This window comes from Oryctolagus cuniculus, chromosome 20, assembly GCF_964237555.1.
Source record: "Oryctolagus cuniculus chromosome 20, mOryCun1.1, whole genome shotgun sequence".
Taxonomy (NCBI): domain Eukaryota; kingdom Metazoa; phylum Chordata; class Mammalia; order Lagomorpha; family Leporidae; genus Oryctolagus; species Oryctolagus cuniculus.
In genome coordinates, this window is record NC_091451.1 from 44,119,046 (window position 1) to 44,142,592 (window position 23,547).

The window sequence follows — 23,547 nt, forward strand, 5'->3', positions numbered from 1 at the left end:
TTACCCTCCAATGGCCGCCACGGCCGGCGCACTGCGGCCAGCGCACCGCGCTGATCCGATGGCAGGAGCCAGGTGCTTCTCCTGGTCTCCCATGGGGTGCAGGGCCCAAGCACCTGGGCCATCCTCCACTGCCCTCCCGGGCCACAGCAGAGAGCTGGCCTGGAAGAGGGGCAACCGGGACAGAATCCGGCGCCCCGACCGGGACTAGAACCCGGTGTGCCGGCGCCGCAAGGTGGAGGATTAGCCTAGTGAGCCGCGGCGCCGGCCGAGATGATTTCTCTTAACTCTGAGAAGATCCAAACGGTTTGTGTACATTATAACCAGATCAATAAATCCAGTGTCAATGGATTAAGTTCCCCAAAACTGCACTTCCTATCCTAAGAATGCACTGAATGAACAGAATTTGGTGTAACGAGCGGGCGAGATGGTCTGAAAGCTGAAGGTTCCCTGATGAGTACCGTGCTCACAGCAGCGCAGGGAGGGGTGTGAGAAACTCACCGCTCCCGCTCGGCTCTCGGAGAGGCCTGGAGGAGCACGAGCCCATCGGGCGGCTCATGTTCACGGTCACTTTACCCAGCCTTTATCCCGTCCCCTCAGCAAATGCAGAGGCCAGCCCAGCGCCTGTGTTCTCAGTGCCTCACGACAAAAGCTCAAAAATCATTGATCTCTCAAGGTTCCTGCTCTTAGAAACCTGCACCTTGGTTTTCGCTTCTCATCTAGACGAGGGTGAAGTCAACAGTTCGAGGTTTCGTGTTTTCCAGCTGTCTCAGCTCCTTATTGTTTGCTGCTGGCCCTGCTCTGTACAGCACTTCACCCCTCGGGAGCTCTGTGGGGCCCAAGGTCCCCTGCTGGAAGTGACAGTGCCGGGCCTGGGCGGCCCTTTCCAAGGTCCCCTGCTGGAAGTGACAGTGCCGGGCCTGGGCGGCCCTTTCCAAGGTCCCCTGCTGGAAGTGACAGTGCCGGGCCTGGGCGGCCCTTTCCAAGGTCCCCTGCTGGAAGTGACAGTGCCGGGCCTGGGCGGCCCTTTCCAAGGTCCCCCTGCTGGAAGTGACAGTGCCGGGCCTGGGCGGCCCTTTATGCCCTGGCCTCACCTCCGCACCGCGCCCGGAGGTGACGGTCCTTGTGTCTGCAGCCAAGTCCTGCTCCAGGCCTCCTCACTGATAACCTTATCTGCACTAGGTGTTTGGAAACTTACTAGACAGTTTGAAGGGCCGGCGTTGTGGCTCGTGGGTTAAGCCGCAGCCTGTGACGCTGGCGTCCCTCAATGGAGCTCCAGTGCCTGTCCCTGGTGCTCTGCTTCCGCTCCTGCTAAGGCTACTGCGAAGGCAGTGGAAGTGCCGTGGGCCCTGCACCCATGTGGGAGACACAGTTCCTAGCTCTTGGCTTCAGCCCTGCCCAGCCCCAGCCATTTGGATGGAAGATATTCTCTCTCTCTGTCTCTCTGTCTCTGTCTCTGTCTCTCTCTCCTTCCCTCCATGTCACTCTGCCTTTTAAATAAATAAGTAAATATTTTTAAAAAAATTCAGTGGTCTTTCAGTTTTGGCCCCTTTTCACAAAGGAAAATAGTGAGAGCCTAGTTATTTTCAAGTAAAAGCAGGAAAAAGAAATACCTACTACAGCTCATCTTCTAAATGGAGAATGTGGGTATTTCGAAGACCGGTTCTCAGGAACATTCAGAAACACAGCACTCAGAGTGCTTCTTTCCGGCGGGAAGATGTCAGTCATCATCTTTCAGCAACTCAGCATTTCCTTACATCTGCCTTACCTGTTGTTGACAGGATTCTGTCACTGCACTTTCTGGGACAAAGAGAGAGAGAGAGAGAGAGAGAATTCACTGTCGTTTCTGAACCAGCATATGGTTATGCGCCGTGTCTGAGACAGGGGCCCGCCTCTCTCCGGGCAGGTGCAGTCCTTTCCGAGCTCAGGATCAGCAGCAAATTCCAGTGAGCTTGAACCCAGGACCCCTGAGTGGTCGGCATGGTTGCCTCTGTGGGAGAAGAGACCCGTGGCTGGCCTGGGCCTTGTCGGTGGTGCTGGGGGCCGCAGTGGCCTCCGCCCCCTCCTCCTCCCCGAGGGCCATCCCCCAGCACCTGGCTGAGGTGAGCATCCCGAGGCCTTGCTGCTGCCACAGTGCTGGCCCTGTCTCCGGCACGGGCACAGAGGCTGGGGGGCCGCCCCCGGCTGTCCTGTCCACCTGCAGGACTTGCTAACCACGCACAGCATGGGTGGTGTCTGATCCCGAGTGCTAATGCGAGGGGCAAGAAAGGATGTGGGCTCCAGGTGAGTTTCAGAAAAGGAAGATGAAGAGTGAATTCAGCAAATAACAGATTTCCAGTTACATTAACTCACTGGGAAGTGATTCTTCATTTATAAAAAGTATTTCCAGAATTTTCTTTCTTTTTTCTTATTTTTTGAGAAGCAGAGTTATAGACAGTGAGAGGGAGAGACAGAGGGAAAGTTCTCCCATCTGCTGGTCCACTCTCTAAATAGCCGCAACAGCCGGAGCTGAGCCGATCTGAAGCCAGGATCCAGGAGCTTCCTCCAAGTCTCCCACATGGGTGCAGGAGCCCAAGGACTTGGGCCATCCTCTACTGCTTTCCCAGGCCATAGCAGAGAGCTGGATTGGAAGAGGAGCAGCCGGGACTAGAACTGGCACCCATATGGGATGCTGGCACCACAGGCGGAGGATTAACCTACTGCGCCACAGTGCCAGCACCCCAGAATTTTCTGTGATGACAAGTGACTGGCAGTGGTAGGCTGCTAGAAAACAATAGAGAAAAACAAAACCAAACATAGCTAACTGTCCATCAAGGTAAAAGTGACACTTTAACAAAGAGTAAGAGAGTAATGCTTTTCAAAAAATTCACACTCCGAAGAGTACATTTTGAAAACAGATGTTTAAATTTATTTCCATCATTATGTGATTTTTGTAGCCAAAAGTGAAGCAAGTGTGTCACCTATCGAGACTCCTGCACCGTCAGCCTGGGAACACTCTTTTCTAATCTGCTCCAGAATTCCTTAAAAGAAGACTTGAGCTGGATTATTACAAATCTGAGAATGCAGCGATACCTTGCGGTTGGTTGCAGGAACCTTTATTTGACATTAGGGGTGGAGCTTTACTGGCCAAATGTTCACAGACCCCTCTGCACCACTAACAGACGGAAGGGACGGTGTCTGCTGTGTGGCCAGCAGGTCCAGTGTTCAGTGGATGAGCCCAGCCCACACCCAGACGACTCTCTGGTCACCAAAGTTCCCTGTGTTACCAGAAGAGGCAGCACGCCCGGTGCTGCTGCTCACTAAAGCTGTTGTAAGTTTTGATGATTTCAGAGAGCTTCCGCGATGTCCTAGTCAGTGGCGTATTACAGTGTATTTCAAAGTGTTGGCGGTTTTATGCCGTCTCATCCTCCGCAGTGTTCTGTCTCTGCTGCTTTAGATGTTGGTAGTGCATCAGTAGTTCTAGCACATTGTGTGACTCGTCAGCAGACACCCAGGAGTCGCTGATGCGTGCAGTCACACCGCTTTGGAGACTGGCTGTGGGCAAGCTGGACTTAGAGTCTCCCGCTGTACCTCTGTGAGCAGTGATGGATGACTTTCCTCCCCCTACCTGTCCACTGAGTGGGGGCCACAGCACGTGTGACAGGGCTGCCTTCAGGGAGCGCTCCTTGGGTGGAGCGAGCAGATGCTGCTTCCTGGGCTTCTGCGAGCACAGGGGATGCTTGAGGCCTTGGCGTCTCCTACTTGGCCAGCACTTCCTCTGTCTTCAAGCTGCCGACGTCCTCAGTGCCGTGGAAGCCTTCCCGTGGGTGCAGGACAGCTAAGGTTTTCCCTGCTGGGCTGGGGAACCCTTGCTGGTCACTCAGGTGCCACACATGCTGTGTGAGCCCTGCCCCTGGGGACATGTGCAGCCGTGGCTCTCAGACTGCCTGGCAAGGGCGCCTCCTGAGGCCAGGCCAGTTTCTCCATGCAGTTTCAGGAGGATTAAGTGAACAGGTGAGAATAGCAGCCGGCCTTTCAGACAGGAGCCCACCGTGGTAGCAGGCACGGAGCCCACCGTGGTAGCGGACATGAGCCCACCGTGGTAGCGGGCACGGAGCCCATCGTGGTAGCGGACATGAGCCCACCGTGGTAGTAGACATGAGCCCACCGTGGTAGCGGACATGAGCCCACCGTGGTAGCGGACATGAGCCCACCATGGTAGTGGACACGGAGCCCACCATGGTAGCGGACATGAGCCCACCGTGGTAGCGGACATGAGCCCACCATGGTAGTGGACACGGAGCCCACCATGGTAGACACGGAGCCCACCGTGGTAGCGGACATGAGCCCACCGTGGTAGCGGACATGAGCCCACCATGGTAGTGGACACGGAGCCCACCATGGTAGACACGGAGCCCACCGTGGTAGCGGACATGAGCCCACCGTGGTAGCGGACATGAGCCCACCGTGGTAGCGGACATGAGCCCACCGTGGTAGCGGACATGAGTCCACCGTGGTAGCGGACACGGAGCCCACCGTGGTAGCGGGCACAGAGCCCACCGTGGTAGTGGACATGAGCCCACCGTGGTAGTAGAAGGAGCACCAGCTTTTGTCTGCCCTGAGTGCTTGGTGTTCTGAAGCCTCCATAGCTGACCTTGGGAAGGCCACTGTGGTGGGAAGGCCTCTCTCACCGTGTTTGCACAGCGTGATAGAGCTTGACAGCCACGTGATGCCTGATGGGGCAGGGTGAGCGCTGCCCTGTCCCCTGTGCGGTTTGGGCCACTGTCATCACCCCGAGGGCCACGCTCCACGGCGGCTCCTCAGGGACGTGCCTGCCTGCCGAAGGCTGATCCTGAATGGACCTCGTGGGGCAGTCCTCCTCAGGATAAGCAGACAGCTGTAGGGACTGCACAGCCTTGGAAGTGCCGCCCTTGCCGGGCCTTGCTGCTGCCACCTGTAAAATGGGCCTGGGCTGCCGATGAGTTATCCTTGTGCTGCCTGTGGTCATGGACCCACCTTTCAGCCTAGCCTGGGGCAGGGGCTGGCCACGGAGTGCAGGCAAATGCTGCCACCATTGCTGCTGGGTTTCCAGAAACTTGGACCTCGGTGTCCTGTTTGCCCATGGACTTAGATAGTATTTTGGTTGTCAGAAACTTGTTTTGTGATCTAGGTGTCTCCTAACACTGTCCCCTCTTTCTGTGTTGCAGGAACCCAGCTGTTCAGTGGGCGAAGTGACTTTAGAGTCACTACCTTGAAATTTCACCCGAAGGACCCCAGCGTTTTTTTATGTGGAGGCTTCAGCTCCGAAATCAAAGCCTGGGATGTGAGGACTGGCAAGGTAACGCCCTCCGTCCCCAGGCTGCCCGTCCCGGGGCGCTCGCCTGGACAGCAGGAGGCACGGGGCGGGGCGGCGCCTACGTGTGGGGCCTTGGTGACGCAGTGACCACACGCAGCGCTTCATCAGTGCTAAGCCTCATTCCTAGATGGCTGGAAAGAACATTTGTGAGTTCTGTGCAACTGTAGGTAGCGTGTTAGTAAAAACACTTGTTGGGCACCTACTGTGTGCACACTGTGTCTCCCAGGTGACAAAACATGTCTCACCCTTGGGCTCCTGGAGGGCGTAGGTCACTGGTGTGGACAGGCGCCGTGTGTGTGTGTGTGTGTGTGTGTGTGTGTGTATCTCTGTTTGCCTCTCTTCACTCTACAGCGAGCTGTTTTAGGGCAGGGATTTTGTCTGTTCGTTGCTGACGCTCTGGCTTCTGGACTGTGCTTAGTAGATCACGGCTGACGGAGTGATGGGTGGAAGAGGAAGGCGGTGTGCAGAGTTTTGGACGCAGGAGGTGGGATCCAGTTGTGTGTGGGGCCCAGTAACCAGTGGTGCTGGGCTGGCCTTTGGGCTCCCCAAGGGGCTTTCGATGCTGAGTGCCTTGGTTGGCAGTGGGGAGCCCCAGGAGGTGTGTGAGCAGCAGTCGGGAGCAGGGCTGAGGGAGGCTCTGGGAGATTCGGAGGGTCCTGCCCTTGGTGAAGCAGTGGCCCTGGCGGAGGTAGAGGGGTGGAGAGGCTGTGAGCTTTGCCAGAGGAAGAGCCCCGGTGCAGAGTCAGAGTGTCTTCCCCGATGTGGGGCTCTGTGGCCCACCCCGAGGGGCTGGAGTCTATCTGCTGGAGCCCGCGTGTGGAAGAAGATGGTGCAGAGTGTCGGAGTGTCTTCCCCGACGTGGGGCTCCGTGGCCCACCCTGAAGGGCTGGAGTCTATCTGCTGGAGCCCGCGTGTGGAAGAAGACGGTGCAGAGTGTCAGAGTGTCTTCCCCGATGTGGGGCTCTGTGGCCCACCCCGAGGGGCTGGAGTCTGTATCTGCAGCACTCAAAGACTGCATCACGGCTCTGGGGGTGCCTCCTGTCCCCCCCCCCACCCCCCGGACAGGTGCAGCCTCCAAGCAGCAGGTCTGTCCCAAGCAGAGGTCCTTGCACGTGGCCTGGGTGGGAGAAGTGAGTTGGGGCCTCCGGGGCCTCGATGCCAGGCTTCCCTTCATGTTTCAGAGCGGCCTCTGCAGGGAGGCCCTGCCCAATAGGCTTTTTGATTTATTTTGAAAAGAGCCTCAAAACAGAGACCCTTTCCTTTAAAGTGAGCACACAGATAAATCTAGCTTGAAGCACGTCACAGAGGGAGGCAAAGATAGAAGCACGCTTCCGAAAAGCAGGGGGGAGGTGTCACGCCTCTTTCTTTTACTAAGAAACTTTTTTACCAAAATATCTGGAAAAGAAAGGAAAACCACCCTCAAAGAAGTGGACACAGTGGAGTTTTTAAAAAAGCACTAGCGCTCTCTGCACTGGGATATGAATACGCGGTAAATGAAAGAAAACGTTCGACTGCGGCGTGCGCTCCGGAATCGCTGAGCTGTGCTGCTAGGAGTGGGACCTCTGGTTACCCAGCCCCTCCGACAGCCTCCCCGAAAGGTGCACCCACTGTGTTTAGACTCGAAGACCAAACTCGTAAGACATTGTGCAGCTAGGATGCCATCTAAGAGTTGGTTAAAAATATCGGATTTTCTCCCAGGGCAGACACCAGCTGACGGGCTCTGACAATGCCGGGGGAGCAATTAGAGGCAGATGTTGCTGTGACTGGTATTGGCATGTGTGTGAGTGGCTCCCGGCCCACAGTGTGGTAGAGGAATCTGTACGCGTTTGTTTTTACTTCCTGTTCAACAACAGTCCTCCCCCACTGGGTCATGGACTCAGGGACGCGTGCTGCCTGGTGTCAGATGGCTCAGCAAGGGCGGGGGCCACAGGCTGCTGTCCTGCGGGAGCTCCCACAGTGGGCCCACTCCCTGCTGAGCCCCTGGTGTGTGGCTCTGTCCCAGGTGCTGAACTCCCATGCCAGGGTGAGCAGCATGATTCTACCTGCCTCAAGGACAGCAGTGGGGACCACAGGTGGAAGCAGGGGGGACACAGGTCTCAGCTTAAAATCAAGACAAGCTTCCCCTTCTGTAGGTCCTGGGGAGGGAGCGCTTTGTTGTCAGAGTGACACGTGGACATGTGCCAACACTGGGAGTTTAGGGAGAAAGGGAGGAGGAGGAGGCCTGCTGCAGCTGGCCAAAGGTAAACATTAGTAACATTTTTTTTTTTTTTGACAGGCAGAGTGGACAGTGAGAGAGAGAGACAGAGAGAAAGGTCTTCCTTTGCCGTTGGTTCACCCTCCAATGGCCGCCGCGGCCAGCGCGCTGTGGCCGGCGCACCGCGCTGATCCGATGGCAGGAGCCAGGAGCCAGGTGCTTTCCCTGGTCTCCCATGGGGTGCAGGGCCCAAGCACTTGGGCCATCCTCCACTGCACTCCCTGGCCACAGCAGAGAGCTGGCCTGGAAGAGGGGCAACCGGGACAGAATCCGGCGCCCCAACCGGGACTAGAACCCGGTGTGCCGGCGCCGCTAGGCGGAGGATTAGCCTAGTGAGCCGCGGCGCCGGCCAACATTAGTAACATTTTGAGTCTTTCGTTTTTCTTTTCCTCTGAGGTTTTCTCTTTGTTCTTTTATTTTTTAATAAATACATCTTTTTCTTTTTTTAAAAAAAGATTTACTTATTTATTTGAAAGAGTTACACAGAGAGAGGAGAGGCAGAGAGAGAGGTCTTCCATCTGCTGGTTCACTCCCCAATTGGCCACAACAGCTAGAGCTGTGCCGATCTGAAGCCAGGAGCCAGGAGCTTCTTCTGGGTCTCCCACACGGATGCAGGGGCCCAAGGACTTGGGCCATCTTCTACTGCTTTCCCAGGCCATAGCAGAGAGCTGGATAGGAAGTGGAGCAGCCAGGACTTGAACCGGCACCCATATGGGATGGTGGCGCTTCAGGCCAGGGTGTTAACCCACTGCACCACAGTGCCAGCCCCATTTATTTTTAAAGAATATTTATCTTTATCTTGAAAGGCAGAGTGCTGGTGGGGCGGGGCTTGGAAAGTGGGAGAGAGAGAGAGAGAGAGAGAGTTATCTATGGTTCACTCCCCAAATGGCTGCAACAGACAGGACTGGGCTAGTCTGAAGACAGGAGCCAGGACCTCCGTCGAGGTCTCCCACATGGGTGGCAGGGACCCAAGTACTTGAGCCGTGGTCTGCTGCCTTCCCAAGCACATTCGCAGGAAGCTGGATTAGAAGCAGGACAGCTGGGCTTGTGCTGATGCTATGACAGAGATTGCCAGTCTCACAAGCGGCAGCTTTGCCTGCCCTTACCGGCACCTCTTTTTCACTTTTTACAAAAAACAAAAAACAAAAACGGGGCTGGCACTGTGGCACAATAGGTTAATCCTCTGCCTGCAGTGCCAGCATCCCATATGGGCACTGGTTCTATTCCTGGCTGCTCCTTTTCTGATCTAGCTCTCTGCTATTGGCTGGAAAAGCAAAAGATGGCCCAAGTTTTTGGGCCCCTGCACCTGCACGGGAGACCTAGAAGAAGGTCCTGGCTCCTGGTTTCAGATCAGCCCAGCTCCTGCCGTTGTGGCCATTTGCAGAATGATCCAGTGGACAGAAGACCTTTCTCTCTGTCTCTCCCTCTCTCTGCTATAACTCTACCTCTCAAATAAATAAAATCTAAAAAACAGAAAAATTTGGTTTTATTTTTGAAGACAGATTTTGTAGTTTGCTTTTCACAAGGTGCTGTAAAGGTTTTCATTGCCACTGCCGGTTGTAGGGTTTTGAGTAATATTCCTTTGACTTGGTCTACCTTCCTGACTTGCTTCCTGCCCATTCCTGGTACTCAGAACAGAACCTGACTTAAGCAGGAGCTGGGAAATGTGTGCAGACTGAATGAGTGAGATGAATGATGGCTTCAACTTCTTGAACCAGTTCCCTCTATTGGAAGTGCGGGCTGGAGACCAGGCTCAGCAAACTCCTACCTGAGGCTAAATCCAGCTCGACACTTGTTTTTGTAAATGAAGGTTTATTGGAACCCAGTCACACTCATTCATCCACGTGTTGTCTTTGGCTGCTCTCACATGACAGCGGGACCACGTGGCCTGCAAAGCTAGCAGTACTTACAGTTCTGGCTGACTCTGGCTTTTGAGGGGTCTGCTTCTGACCTCTGCCACCCTCCTGGTCATATGGCCTCCTCCTGGTCTGGCTGACTCGGTCCCTCGGGGCTGACAGGGTCCCTCAGGGCTGACACGGTGCCTCGGGGCTGACACGGTCCTGTGTGTCTTTGCAGAAACCGTGTGCTCAGGGGATGGTGTTTAGTCAGAGTGGAAGTCATTTCTCTGTTGCTGCAGTCTCCCAGTAAGCGTCAAGGGTTGCTTTGTTACACGTTCCACTGTAAGAAAATCTTTGTGCCTCTGGCATTTTTTGTATTTGGGACTTATTTCCTTCAGCTTGAGTCCCAGGACTCACGTTGCCAGGTCAAAGCGAGTGGACGTTTTGCACGTAAGGAGTAGGTTTCTGCAGATAGATCTGAGGCAGTGAGTCCACCCCCGGATGACGGCGGAGGCCGGTAGCCTCTCCCCGAGCTCTCAGGGCACGAGGCCTGATGAGGAAATGGGACCGAGAACTTTGAAGCTATTCTCCAGTCATGAGAGCTTTTGATTTATTAAACCTGGCCAAGTAGTAAGTGCTGGGATTCTGGACTCCTCCAGCGCAACCCAATTCATTGCAGCAAATGGGCCATTTGGCTCCCCTCTCCTGCAGTCTTGGCTGATCTGTCCTCTCTGCCGTGGGCTTGATGACTGGCGCCCAGCGCTCTGCTGCAAAGTGCCTGAGTTCATTTTCCGCAGGTCAGCAGGGTGCGCTTGGCGTGAGCCAGCCAAGCTTCCCTGGTCGGAGCGTTTTCTGATTCTCTTCCCCCAGCAGTCCAGCTGGCCCTGGCTGCGGTCTGGAACCCAGTGTTTTCAGTCTTTCCTTCGTGCTACTGTGGGCGACCCTCTCTCCAGAAGCCGCTCTGGGCCTCCTGTGCCCCAGCCTGAGCTGCAGGAGAGCTGGGCTCACGTCCACCCTTGCCCACTTGCTCAGCCAGGCGACCTGAGGCGAATCTCTTCACCAGCAGAGGCTCTCTGGCCCGCATGGCTGCCCCGCTGGCAGAACGAGGCCGTCTCCGAGAAGGGTCTGTCGATGAACCTGTGGTGCAGGAGAGCAGCTGGGCTCTCAGGGGCACACACCCCTTCAGCAGGTCTCGGTGGGAGGAGAGCCTGCATTTCTGACAAGCACTGGAGATGCGGGTGGAGGTGGGGCACAGACCACACCCTGAGAAGCCAGGGCCCACAGGGCGTGAACTTGGAAGTCCCTTGCTCCTCTCTCGTGAACTCCATTGGCCTTCATCCTTGATGGGCTACGTGCTTTGTGACCTATTAAGTGACAGTGAGCCCCTTCACCTGGAAGTTTTTATTCATGGTAGCCTTGCGCAGGGGCCTGAGTCCTGGCATCTCTGTGCCTTGGCGTCTCCCACAGGGTAACCAGAAGAGAACTGACAGGGTCAGCCGCCCCTGCTGTCACGAAAGAGCCCTGCGGAAGCACCCGCCTGCCCCGGCTTCAGGGCCATGGCCATCCTGAGGTGTACGCAAAGGCTGTGGCCGCCCCTCCAGCAAATGGGACATGAGGGTCAGCTGCGATCAGCTGCGGCTGGTGGTGCTAGAAGTGTGGACAGAGGAGGAGGACTGGGGAGACCCTGCATCGCACGGAGCACAGTGTGGCGATCCAGGCACCGCAGGTCTTGGTCAGCGCTGACTCTGGTGCTCCCCAGTGTTGGGCAGATGACAGAGCCACAGCCTCACTGAGCCCAGCCTGGTGCAGGAGGTGCCAGGTAGGCAGAGGGGTCTGAGACGTGGACCCAGCTCTCCGGAGCCCAGTGCTGTGGGCCATTTGCAAGGAAGTCAGCTTCAATTTAACTTTAAGATGTCTCTGTAGCTTGAGCCAAAAGCTAGGATCTGTGATAAAAGGCATTTTCCCGCTTGTATCATGAGTCAAATTTGTTGAGAAAGCTCACACTGAGGCTGAAAATCTTATCGTATATTCAGCGCATCTCCCTCTTCTGCAGGACTAAATTATGGAACCCCAACCTCAGCAAATTACCTCCCGGTTAAGGCAAGATTAAACACTGGGAATTGGAGCAGCTCTGGCAAATCTAGGACACATGGCCCCCAGAGCAGGAAGCTTGGACTGTGCCCAGTTCCTCCCTTTCTGTGTGTGGGGCTGAGGTTGGACAGGCCAGCTGAGCAAGCCCTCTGATGTCTGCTCCTGTTCTGCCCCCTAGACGTGCCACATTGGCTCCTCCAGGCCACCTGCTGCTCCTCTGGACCCCTGACTGCTCACCTGCTCTGAGATTCTCCTGTTAAAATCGCCTTGAAAGGCACGCTCACTTTTGCTCCCACACACTCTGGTGTTGCTTTGGCACAAAGCATCAATATTTCATGCTTGTTCTGCGTCTGTTTTTCTTCCTTCTTTCTCTCAAACATTTTAAAAATTTATTTGAGAGGCAGAGAGACAGAGAGAGCGCCCATCTACTGGTTCACTTCCTAAATCCTTGCAATGGCCAGGGCTGGGTGGGGCTGAAACTGGGAGCAAGGAATGCAATTCAGATCCCCCGTGTGGGTAGCAGATCCCCGTGTGGGTAGCAGATCCCCCGTGTGGGAGCCCAAGTGCTTGAGTCATTTCACTGCTTCCCATGGTCTGCTTTAGCAGGAGGCTGGAGTCTGGAGCCCTGGGTGTGGAACCCAGGAACTCTGTTGCAGGATGCAAGTGTCTCTCTCTCTCTTTTGATTTATTTATTTATCTGAAAGAGTTACACAGAGAGAGAAGGAGAGGCAGAGAGAGAGAGAGAGAGAGAGAGAGAGGTCTTCAATCTGCTGGTTCACTCCCCAATTGGCTGCAACGGCCAGAGCTGGGCAGATCCAAAGCCAAGAGCCAGGAGCTTCTTCTGGGTCTCACACACGGGTGCAGGGGCCCAAGACTTGGGCCATTTTTCAGGGCCATTGCGCTCGTATGGGGGCCGCCCACCATGCCACAGAGCCAGCCCCAAGCCCTCGCTCTCCAGCCCTTGCTCCAGGTCCCCAGCCCATTACGCACCCAGCCCCTGGCGATCACTGATGTACTTTTTGTCTCTATCGATTTATTATGGACATTTTCTATAAACAAGAGTTGCATAACGTGTGATCTTTTGTAACTGGTTTCTTTTGTTTCACATACTGTTTTCAAGGTCCTTCCGTGTTGCAGCCTGTATCAGCACTTCATTCCTGTTCTGTGTTTTGTCATTGTTGTTAGATTTTATTCTCCGGAGGAATTTTTGGCTCACAGAAGGTTCAGGTGAAGCTAGAGATTCCCCGTGTACGTGCACAGCCTCCCAGTGTCAACAGCCCACAGCAGTGTGGTGCGATTGTTAGACACACGACCCCAGCTCGACACGTCGTCTTACCCAAAGTCCGTAGTTGGCATTAGGATCCCCTTTTGTGTGTCGGGGTTTGGGTGTACAGTGACCAGCCATGGACGCAGTGTTTGTGTCCCTCACCAGATTTCTCTGTTGAGGCCCTAATGCCCACGTGGTGATTTTAGGAAGTGGGCGTTTGAGTGGTAATAAAGTCTTGAGGACTGACACCCTCAGGAATGGCCAGTGGCCTCCCTTAAGCAGTGTCGAGAGAGAGGTGATCTGTATCTCCACCGCATGGGGACTGGGGCAGGACACTGGGGCGGGAGACTAGGGCAGGAGACTAGGGCGGGAGACTGGGGCAGGCTGCTTGCAAACCTGGCTCTCAGGTGCCACGGTCTCAGACTTGTCTTTCAAGGACTTTGTACGTTTTGTCTAGATTATCAAACCTATGAACACAGAGCCGGTCATAATACTCCTTTATTGTTCTTTCAATGTCCCTGGTGTCTGTAATGGCGTCCCCTCGGTCCCCTCTCTGATTTCTGAGAACTCAGTATTTGTATCCTCTCCTTTTTATAGGATTTTTTTTTTTTTTGGACAGGCAGAGTGGACAGTGAGAGAGAGAGAGACAGAGAGAAAGGTCTTCCTTTGCCGTTGGTTCACCCTCCAATGGCCGCCGCGGCCGGCGCGCTGCGACCGGCGCACCGCACTGATCCGATGGCAGGAGCCAGGAGCCAGGTGCTTTTCCGGTCTCCCATGGGGTGCAGGGCCCAAGCACCTGGGCCATCCTCCACTGCACTCCCTGGCCACAGCAGAGAGCTGGCCTGGAAGAGGGGCAACCGGGACAGAATCCGGCGCCCCGACCGGGACTAGAACCCGGTGTGCCGGCGCCGCTAGGCGGAGGATTAGCCTAGTGAGCCGCGGCGCCGGCAGGATTGTTGTTTTTATTTATCAAAGAATGAACTTTGATTTTTATTGGTTTTTCTCTATTGTTTTCCTATTTTGAGTTTCATTGATTTCTGCTCTAATTTTTATCATTTATCTATCATTTCTTACTTTAGATTTAATTTGTTCTTCTTTTTCAAGTTTCCTAAAGTGGGTGTTTAGAATATTTATCTTAGATTTCTTTTTTTCTTAAAATTTATTTATTTGAAAAATAGAGTTGGGGGGAGGTGCACACGTGCGCCAGAGAGAGAGAGAGAGAGAGAGAGAGCTTCTATCCATTGGTTCACTCCCCCGATGAGCACAATGGCCACAATGGCCAATCCTGGGCCAAGTGGGAGCAGAAGCTAGGAGCTTCTTCCAGGTCTCCCATTTCTGATGAGCACCTGGGCCATCTTCTGATGCTTTCCCAGGCACGTTAGCAAGGAGCTGGATCAGAAGCGGAGCAGCCGAGACTCCAGCCGTCAGCTCACATGGAATGTCGGCTCCCATGATGGGGTGCTGGCGCCACAAGTAGTGGCTTTACCCACTACACCACATTTATTTTCTTTAAAAGACTTATTTATTTGAAAGGCAGAGTGACAGAGAGAGGGAAAGCTTCCATCTACTGGTTCACTCCCCAGATGGCCACAATGGCTGGAGCTGGGCTGGTCAGTAGCCAGGAGCCAAGAGCTACTTCCCAGTCTTCCATTTGGGTGATGGGCCCAAGTATTTGGGCCATCTTCTGCTGCTTTCCCAGGCACATTAGCAGGGAGCTGGATTGGAAGTGGAGCAGCCAGGACTTAAATTGGTGCCCGTGTGGGATGCCGGGGCTTTACCTGCTGTGCCACAGAGATGGCCCTGATTTCTTTTCTAATATAAGCATCCAGTGGTAGAAATTTCCTTATTTTTTTTAAAGATTTATTTTATTTATTTGAAAGACAGAGTTACAGAGAGAGGTAGAGACAGAGAGAGAGGTTTTCTGTCCGCTGGTTCACTCCCGAGATGGCCACAGAGGCTGGATTTACGCCAATCTGAGGCCGGGAGCTTCCTCCGGGTCTCCCACGTGGGTGCAGGGGCCCAAGTCCTTGGGCCATCCTCCACTGCTATCCCAGGCCACAGCAGAGAGCTGGATCAGAAGAGGAGCAGCCAGGACTTGAACCGGTGCCCATATGGGATGCTGATGCTTTAGGCCTGGGCTTTAACCCACTGCGCCACAGCGCCGGCCCCTAAATTTCCTTCTATTTTTATTTTTTATTTTTTTATTTTTTCACAGGCAGAGTGGACAGTGAGAGAGAGAGAGAGACAGAGAGAAAGGTCTTCCTTTACCGTTGGTTCACCCTCCAATGGCCGCTGGGGCTGGCACACTGTGGCTGGTGCACCGTGCTGATCCGAAGCCAGGAGCCAGGTCTCCTCCACTGTACTCCCTGGCCACAGCAGAGAGCTGGACTGGAAGAGGGGCAACCGGTACAGAATCCGGCGCCCTGACCGGGACTAGAACCCGGTGTGCCGGTGCTGCAGGCGGAGGATTAGCCTAGTGAGCCGCGGCACCAGCCCTAAATTTCCTTCTGATCACTGCTTCACTGCATTCCCCAGATTTTGATAATTGCATTTCTTTTACTTCAAAATATTAAAATTTTTTTTGTTGGTTTATTTATTTGAGAGGCAGAGAGATAGAAAGACAAAGACAAATAGACAAAAAGGAGCGTGGATCCACTGGTGCAGCCAAGGCTGTGGGCCAGGCCGAAGACGGGGGCAAGCAACTCAATCCAGGTGTCCCACATGGGTGACTAGGACCCCGCTACTCGAGCCATCCCACTGTGCCTCAGTAGGAAGCCGGAACTGAGAGCGGAGTCTGATTTGGGAGCCCTGAGCACCGTGGTAAATGCCTACCCCAGCTCCATGTAAATTACATTTAAGTTTCTGTTGAGATTTCTTGTTTGACCCAGGTGTTATTTAGGACCATGTTGCTTAATCTGCATGTGTTTGGAGACTTTTTCCATGTGTCTTTTTGTTGCTGATTTCTAGTTTCATTCTTTCATGTGCTGAGAGCAGATGTGTGATTCTGTTGTTTGGTGGCCCAGGATGTGGTCTGTCCTGAGTGTGCCATGTGAACTCGAGAAGGACGTGTGTTGTGTTGTTGGGTGAGTTCGTTTTCCATGCTACTTGTATCCTGTTGATGAACGGTGTGATTGAGTTCAACTGTGTCCTTACTGACTTTCGGACTTCTGAACCTGAGAGTGGCACTAAGCTTCCACCTACAGCTGCTCCTAGACTGTAGGATGGGGTTGCATCCCGATAAACCTGTTGTAAGTCAAAAATACTGTAAGTTGAAAACGCATCAGATACACCGACCCACCAAACACCATAGCTGAGTAACACAGTACATATTCCCTGGTCAGTTGCTACCCTTGAGATGGTATGGCCGACTGGGAGCTGTCCAGCATCACCGGAGGACACCTGACCACCTATTGCTAGTCTGGGAAAAGGTCAAAAATCAAAATGAGTTTTCACTGAATACATTTTGCTTTTGCACCTTTGTTAAGTCGGAAACTCCTGGTGACCCTCCCAGGTTGGGGACTGTGCAGTGTGGGCTCTTCCGTTCCTCCGTGCAGAGCTGTTGGTTGTTGCCTTACACATGTATGTTGATGCCTTGTGAGGTGCACGTAGTAAGGGTTGTTACATTTTCTGGGAGAATTGACCGCTTATTCATGACGCCCTTCTCCACCCCTGATGACTTTCTCTGCCTGTAGTCTTTGTCTGCTGAACGTATTGTAACTGCTCCTGCTTTCTTTCGATTAGTGTTACGTTACTTCTTTCTCCATCCATTTACTTTTTGACTGTATGTATCTCTATATTTAAAGTGGCTTTCTTGTAGACAATATGTAGTTTTTTGATCCACTCTGACAACCTCTTTTTAAACAAGTTTTTTTTTTTTTTTTAAGAGGCAGAGAGAAAGAGAGTGAGAGTGAGTGAACCAGTGAGAAAAGGAGAGACATAACTATCTTCCGTCTGCTGGTTCATTCCCAAGATGGCCGCAACAGACAGAGCTGATCCTGGTGGAAGCCAGGGACTTGGAGCTCCATCCACGTCTCTCACGTGGATGTCAAGGGCCCAGTCATTGGGCCGTCTCCTGCTGCTTTCCTAGGTTCATTAGCAGGGAGTTGGATTGAAAGTGGAGCAGCTGGGACTCGAATCCATGCCGGTTTGGGATGCTGGCATCACAGGTGACAGCCTGACCTCACTGTGCCACAATGTCAACTCCCATTTTTCTTCTTTTTAAAGAACTTATTTTAACATTTGTTGCAAGGCAGGTCTAGTGGAAACAAATTTCCTTAGTTTTTGTTTGAAAAAGTTATTTTCTTGGGGCCAGCATGTGGCACAGCAGGTTAAAGCCCTGGCCTGAAGTGCCGGCATCTCATATAGGTGCCAATTTGAGTCCCGGTTGCTCCTCTTCCTATCCAGCTCTCTGCTGTGGCCTGAGAGAGCAGTAGAAGATGGCCCGAGTCCTTGGGTCCCTGCGCCCACGTGGGAGACCTGGAGGAAGCTCCTGGCTCCCGGCTTCAGATCGGCGTAGCTCCAGCCTTTGTGGCCATCTGGGGAGTGAACCAGTGGATGGAAGACCTCTCTCTCTGTCTCTACCTCTCTCTGTAACTCTATCTTTCAAATAAATAAAATAAATCTTAAAAAGAAAAAGTGCTTTTCTCCCCTTTCTTGGAACTGCAGTTTCACAGAATACGGAACTTTAGTTTGGTGGTGTTCTCTCCCAGCACTTCAACTATCCTGCCGCAGGTGCTTCCTTCCCGCAGGGCCTCTGAGGGGAAGCTGGTGCAGCCCTCATCTCCGCTGCTCTGCCGAGAGGCCATTTGCCCCGCGGGCTGCTCTCAGGGGTTTCTTTGTGTCTTTGGTCGTCTGTGGTTTGGGAATGATATGCCTTGCTGTGGCTGTTTGGCATTTGTCCTGCTTGGTGTTCTCGGAGTTTCCTGGATGTGTCATTGGTGTTTGGTGTTAATCTGGGTAATTTCTCAGGCATTGCTGTTTTACAAACTCTCTCTCTCTCTCTCTCTCTCTCTCTTTCTGGTATTCCCATTACATTTCTGTTTCATCTTTTGTAGTTGTCCTACAGTTCTTGAATATTCTGTCCAGTCTTTTTTTTTTTTTTTTTCGGTCCTTTCTTCCCTTGGTGATTTTCAAAGTTTTGCAGGTGGGACAGGTGCTGTGGTATAGCGAGTAGGGCCGCCTCCTGCAGTGCCGGCATCCCATATGGGCGCTGGTTCAAGTCCCAGCTACTCCACTTCCTATCCAGCTCTCTACTGTGGCCTGGGAAAGCAGCAGAAGATGGCCCAAGTCCTTGGGCCCCTGCACCCACGTGGGAGACCCGGAAGACGCTCCTGGCTTTAGATCAGCCCAGCTCTGGCCATTGTGGCCATTTGAGGAGTGAACCAGCGGATGGAAGACCTTTCTCTTTCTGTCTCTGCCTCTCTGTAACTCTGCCTTTCAAATAAATAAATAAATATTTTTTAAAAAAAGTTTTGGATGTTGCTTTCCTTTCCCTTTCTTTTCTCCCTTCTTTCCTTGGTTCCGCTCCAGTGAGCCTGGGCGCTGGGCTGTGTCCTTCCCAGGTGCCTCTCAGTGCCCCGCTCTCGTGGAAGCAGCAGGGGGGCTGGACTGGCCTGGGCTGGGGGTTTCCCTCCCCACCCGCAGTGGCTGAAAGGCCCGCAGTTGGGAATTCCCCTTTGCCCACATGGGAGTCTAGAGCTGAGGTTGGATACCCCCCCCTCCGCCGCCCGCCCCCTTGATTCGGCTGTGATGAACCCAGCAGGTTAGACACTGGATGAATGGTACCTCCTAAGGGCAGGCTCATTAAGAACACAGGTGCTGGTGTTTTCTTCTCCTGCAGGAAACGTGAGGGGTTTTTCTCCAGGCTTCACTCTGAGAACCTGGTGCAGCTGCTGCAGGCCGGGCTCACAAAGTTGGGGGAGGAGGGAGGCAGTGACTGGGTCTCCCAGACTTCTTGTCTCTCAGATTTGCCTACAGTTTGTCAGTTAAAATTCACTTTCCTGGGGCTGGCACTGTGGCGCAGAAGGTTAATCCTCTGCCTGCAGCACTGGCATCCCATATGGGCGCCAGTTCTAGTCCCCGTTGCCCCTCTTCCAGTCCAGCTCTCTACTGTGGCCCGGGAAAGCAGTGGAGGATGGCCCAAGTCCTTGGGCCCCTGCACCCACATGGGAGACTGGGAAGAAGCACCTGGCTCCTGGCTTTGGATCGGCGCAGTTCCAGCCATTGTGGCCATTTGGGGAGTGAACCAATGGAAGGAAGACCTTTCTCTGTCTCTCCCTCTCACTGTCTGTAATTCTACCTCTCAAATAAAATAAATTAAAAAAAAATTCACTTTCCCATCAATGGTTCCTGTGGAGGTTTCTGCTCTTAAAGATTGCAATTCCCTGTCTTTTTGCGTCTCCATTTTGGGGGTAGTGGTTTACTTTGTGACCCCACTCCCGTTATGGATCTAAGCAGAGTTATCGAGGGGTGGGCACTGGGTGCAGTGGCTAAGATACAACTTGGGACATCTGCTTTCCGTATCAGAATGGTTCAAGTCCTGGCTCCTCTGCTTCTGATCCAGCTCCTAGGAGGCACCCGGTGGTGGCTCAAGTGCTTGGGCCCATTCCAGGTCCACTTGGCTTGAATTCTTTGCTTCTGGCTTCAGCTTGGCCCAACGCTGTTGTAGGCATTTGAGGAGTGAACTAATAGATGGAAGATCTCTCTGTGTCTCTGTCTTTGCCTTTCAAGTAAAAATGAAAATGCATTTAAAAAAAAAAGATATTCAGTTTGGTTTTTTCCTTGTTGTTAGGATAGAATATTGGCTTAAAAGCCCCTTACATAGTGAACCATTAACCAAAAATCCCTCGTTCCTTTTTGGTATGGCTTAATGATATCCCACTGTATGTATATGTACCACATTTGCTTTTATGCTGTGGCCAGTATGAATTATGCTCTGTGAATGCTTGCTAATATGTTCTCCCATAGACACATGTTCTGCGGAGAAGTGAAACTGCGGAGTCACAAGGCAGTGTAACTAACGCCCAGACCCTGTCCCTGGTGCTGAAACGTTGAGACAAGGTTTGAGCGTAACAGAGAGAGAAAGTGAACCTGCCGACAGATGAGGAGGCAGCAGATCAGCATCTCAATGACTGCCATCCTGCTTAGTGAGGGTGTGGTCCAGGTTTGTTTTTTAAAAATATTTATTTTGTTTATTTGAAAGGCAGAGTGAGAGAGAGAGAGAGAGCAAGCAAGAAAGAGATCTTCCATCCACTGTTTCACTCCCCAAGTGACTACAACAGCCAGGGCTGAGCCAGGTCGAAGCCGGATGCCAGGATCTGGGTCTCCCACATGTATGGCAGTTGTGCCATCTTCCGCTGCCTTCCCAGATGCGTTAGCAGGGAGCTGGACTGAGAGCAGGCCCGCTGGACCATGAACTGGCATTTGACTTTGGGACGCTGTTGTTGCTTAACCCGCTGTGCCACAGCACCAGCCCCCAGCCTGGGGTTTCTAAGGCGGCTGCAAAGGAGGTTGGGCGGCTGAGCCTGGAGCTGAAGCCGCAGGGCTGGTAACAGGGTGTCTCAGATGTCGGCGAGTTTCCTGGGAGACTTGCTTCATGGCTCGACTTTATCGCTAGGAGGATATTTCAGGATACCTGAGTAGCCACAATACATTCTTTGGCCAAGGTATGAAAGAGAATGTATTGTAATGAGAGGTTCCAATGTTCCATTAATTGGGACGAAGCCCACTCAGCCTGTGGTGCCTGCTCCCTTTGCCCTTGGGCCTTTGGACTCCTTTGCCTCTTGTTACAGCACATTCAGACCTCCACCCATGCTGAATGGAGAGGGCCAGACTACTGTGCAGCTGCAGTTGGCTTTCTCAAGGCCAGTTTCTGGAATTCACAAGCAGGCATTGTTTATCGATGTGACCAGACACTTCAGTCGGTCAGTGGTCTGCTTTTGTTCATCAGAACGTAAAAAAGGGAAGATACATTCGGTCTGGCTGCAGTAGCTGCACATGCAACCTTTTAAGAAATGGCCAGACCTCTTTCTAAAGTGGCTGCCCCCTTTCACGTTCCCACCAGAAGTGTATGAGGGTTCTAGTTTTCCCACACCCTTGTCGCCACACTTATTACTTGTCTTTCTGATACACCCTCTCTAGTGGGTACAAAGTGGTAAGTCATTTGGTGTCTTTTAGATTTGGTATAGAACTATTTAGATTTTTTCATTCTTCATGAGTGAACTTTTAAAATTTTTATTTAAAAAAAAAATTGACTTGAAAAGTAGAGCAGTAGAGATCCTGTGTTCACTGGCTCACTCCCCAAATGCCCACCACAGCCAGGTCTGGGCCAGAGCAGAGCCAGGAGCCTGGAATTCAACCTGAACATCTCAGGTAGGGGGCAGGGACCCAAGTACGCGGGCCAGCAGTTGCTGCTTTCCGTGGTGTACATTGAAGGTAGCTGGAATGGGAAGCAGGCCTGGGCCTTGAACCCAGGAACTCTGACGTGGGATGCAGGCGTACCAGGTGGCATCCGGAGTGCTGTGCCAAGTGCGCACTCTCGTGACTGGGCTGTGGAAGTTTGTGGACCTCAGAGAATGGGCTCATTTAGGCTAAGTTGTGAAATTCATGTACAAAAACTTTTTCATAACATTCCTTTACTGTCCTTGTGGTATCTGGAGTCTGTAGTGATGTCTTCTCTTTCATTCCTAATATTGGTAAGTGGGCTTTTTCTTTTCTTTTTTTTTTTTAAGATTGATTTATGTATTTGAAAGGCAGAGTTAGAGAGAGGCTGAGGGAGAGAGAGAGAGATCTTCTATCCACTGGTTCATTCCTCAGGTGGCTGCAGTGGCCAGGGCTGGGCCAGGCCAAAGCCAGGAGCCAGGAGCTTCTTCCAGGTCTCCATGAAGGAAGAAGGGGCCCAGGCACTTGGGCCATCTTCTGCTGCTTTTCCAGGTCATTAGCAGAGAGCTGGGTTGGAGCAGCCAGGACTTGAACCAGTGCCCATGTGGGCTGAACCTGCTGTGTCACGATGCTGGCCTTGGTCCTTCTTTCTTAATCACCATTTTTGAGATTTGGCAACCTTACTGCTCGTGTTAGTGTAATATTGACTCTCTCCATTACTTTTCTGTTTTTCAGTTTCAGTGATTTCTGCTGTAATTTTACTGTCCTTCCTTCTGCTTGCTTTGCCTTTTCTAATTTCTTAGGGAGGAAGTCTGCTCATTGGCTCCAGAGCTTTCTTTTTAATAATCACTGCGATGCTGCGCATTTCCCTCTAAGCACTGCTTTTTCTGCTTCCCACAAATTGTGATAGACTGTATTATAATTTTAATTCAATTGGAAATATTTCCTAATTTTATTTGGACTTTTTTTTTTTGATGTATGAGTTGTTTAGAAGTGTATTGTTTAATTTCCAAATATGGGAGATTTTCCAGATATCTTTCTGTTGTTAATCTCTAGCTTAATTCTGTTATAGCCAAAGAACCTACTTTGTATAATTTTAATTATTTTCAGTTTTTTAAGGTTGTTTTATGGCCCAGAACGTGGCCTGTGCTATTGGGGAACATGTGCATTTTGCTGTTGTTGGGCAGAGTGTCCTATAAAACACGGTGTGGTCAGGTTGGCTCCTAGGGTTCAGTTGCTGCATGTGCTTGCTGGCTTTGTTTGTTTTGTTTACTTGTTTCCCATCGTTGAGAGAGCAGGGTTGATGTCTCTAACTCTTGTGGCTCTGTGGATCAGGTTTTGCTTTGTGTGCTTTGAAATCTCCGCCACAGCCCCTCTGGGGTCCTACTCTCAGGCCAGAGTTAGAGAAAATAAGAAGGAGGGAGAGAGGAAGGCAAGTGGACCTCACCTCTGTAGCGGTCGCTTCTCCGGGTGTCCACCTCTGTCCTGAGCCGCCTGCTCGTAGTGCTTGGAGATCCTCGGAGAGTCCTGTGCCGGGGTTTGAACCGCAATCAGAAGACAGGTGCTGTCGTGGGCTGCTCCACCCCGGCCCCGCTGCCGGCTCACGTTCTCGGCCTTAACTTTCCCTGTCCTCTTGGCGGGTGCCACCTTCTCAGGGGTCTTCCTGATGTTTCTTCTCCAGGAGCTTCGCCCAAGCGCGCCCGGATTGGGTGCCCCCAGGCCCACCTCCCAGTCAAGCTCCCTGCACAGCCTGACTCAGCCCAGTGGCTTGTCCTCACGCTGGGATGAGAGCCCCATGAGAGCTCTCACGGGGACACGAGGAACTGTGCCAATCCGGCGTCCCCAGACCGTGTATAGGAGGCACGTGGTCCATGGCGCGCTCAGTTTCCGCAGTAGGTGGTGATGGCACCAACCTCCACGGATCTGCAGTGTAGCGCTGTGAAGACTTCATAACTTCAGGGAGTCTGTGCCCCAGCAGGGTGCCCAGTTACAGGATGGTGCTGGTGGCCAAGTGGTTTTGAGCCCGTGGCTAGACCGTGACCCCATTGTGGGTGGCCTCTCCTGTGGACTCAATGCCCTCAGCAGGCCCGGCATGAAGGCTCAGGGTGGTGATGGAGGTGTGTGAGGAATCAGGCAGCGTGTCCTGGGATTGGACGTGCTGGGTGCTCCACCCCTGCTGCCTCGGGGGAAATGTGGGCTGGGCGTCTCCCACCCTCTGGCGCCCTCACGTCAAGCACAGTTCTCGGGTTTAACGGTGGCTCTGACTTACATCTTTCCTTTCTAAGGCTGGTCATCTGGCTTTGCGGAGCGCCTGCCTGTGAAGGGCGTCCCCTAGTTTACGGCACTCAGAGAAGCTACAGGAGCTGCCTCTCGCCCGACTGTCTGT

The 23,547-nt window shown here is 52.9% G+C and overlaps 1 protein-coding gene across 5 annotated transcripts in view; it reads left to right on the forward strand.

Moving 5' to 3' along the window:
- Window positions 1-23,547, forward strand: part of WDR25 (WD repeat domain 25) — a 145,276-nt gene that overhangs the window by 92,602 nt on the left and 29,127 nt on the right. For 3 of the 5 annotated variants that reach the window (XM_051830841.2, XM_051830843.2, XM_051830842.2), the window contains exon 4: window positions 5,184-5,314. The exons of the other annotated variants lie outside the window; for them this stretch is intronic. In XM_051830841.2, the coding sequence (XP_051686801.2) occupies window positions 5,184-5,314 (131 nt within the window). The remainder of the gene's footprint in view (window positions 1-5,183; window positions 5,315-23,547) is intronic. 5 annotated transcript variants of the gene reach the window in all.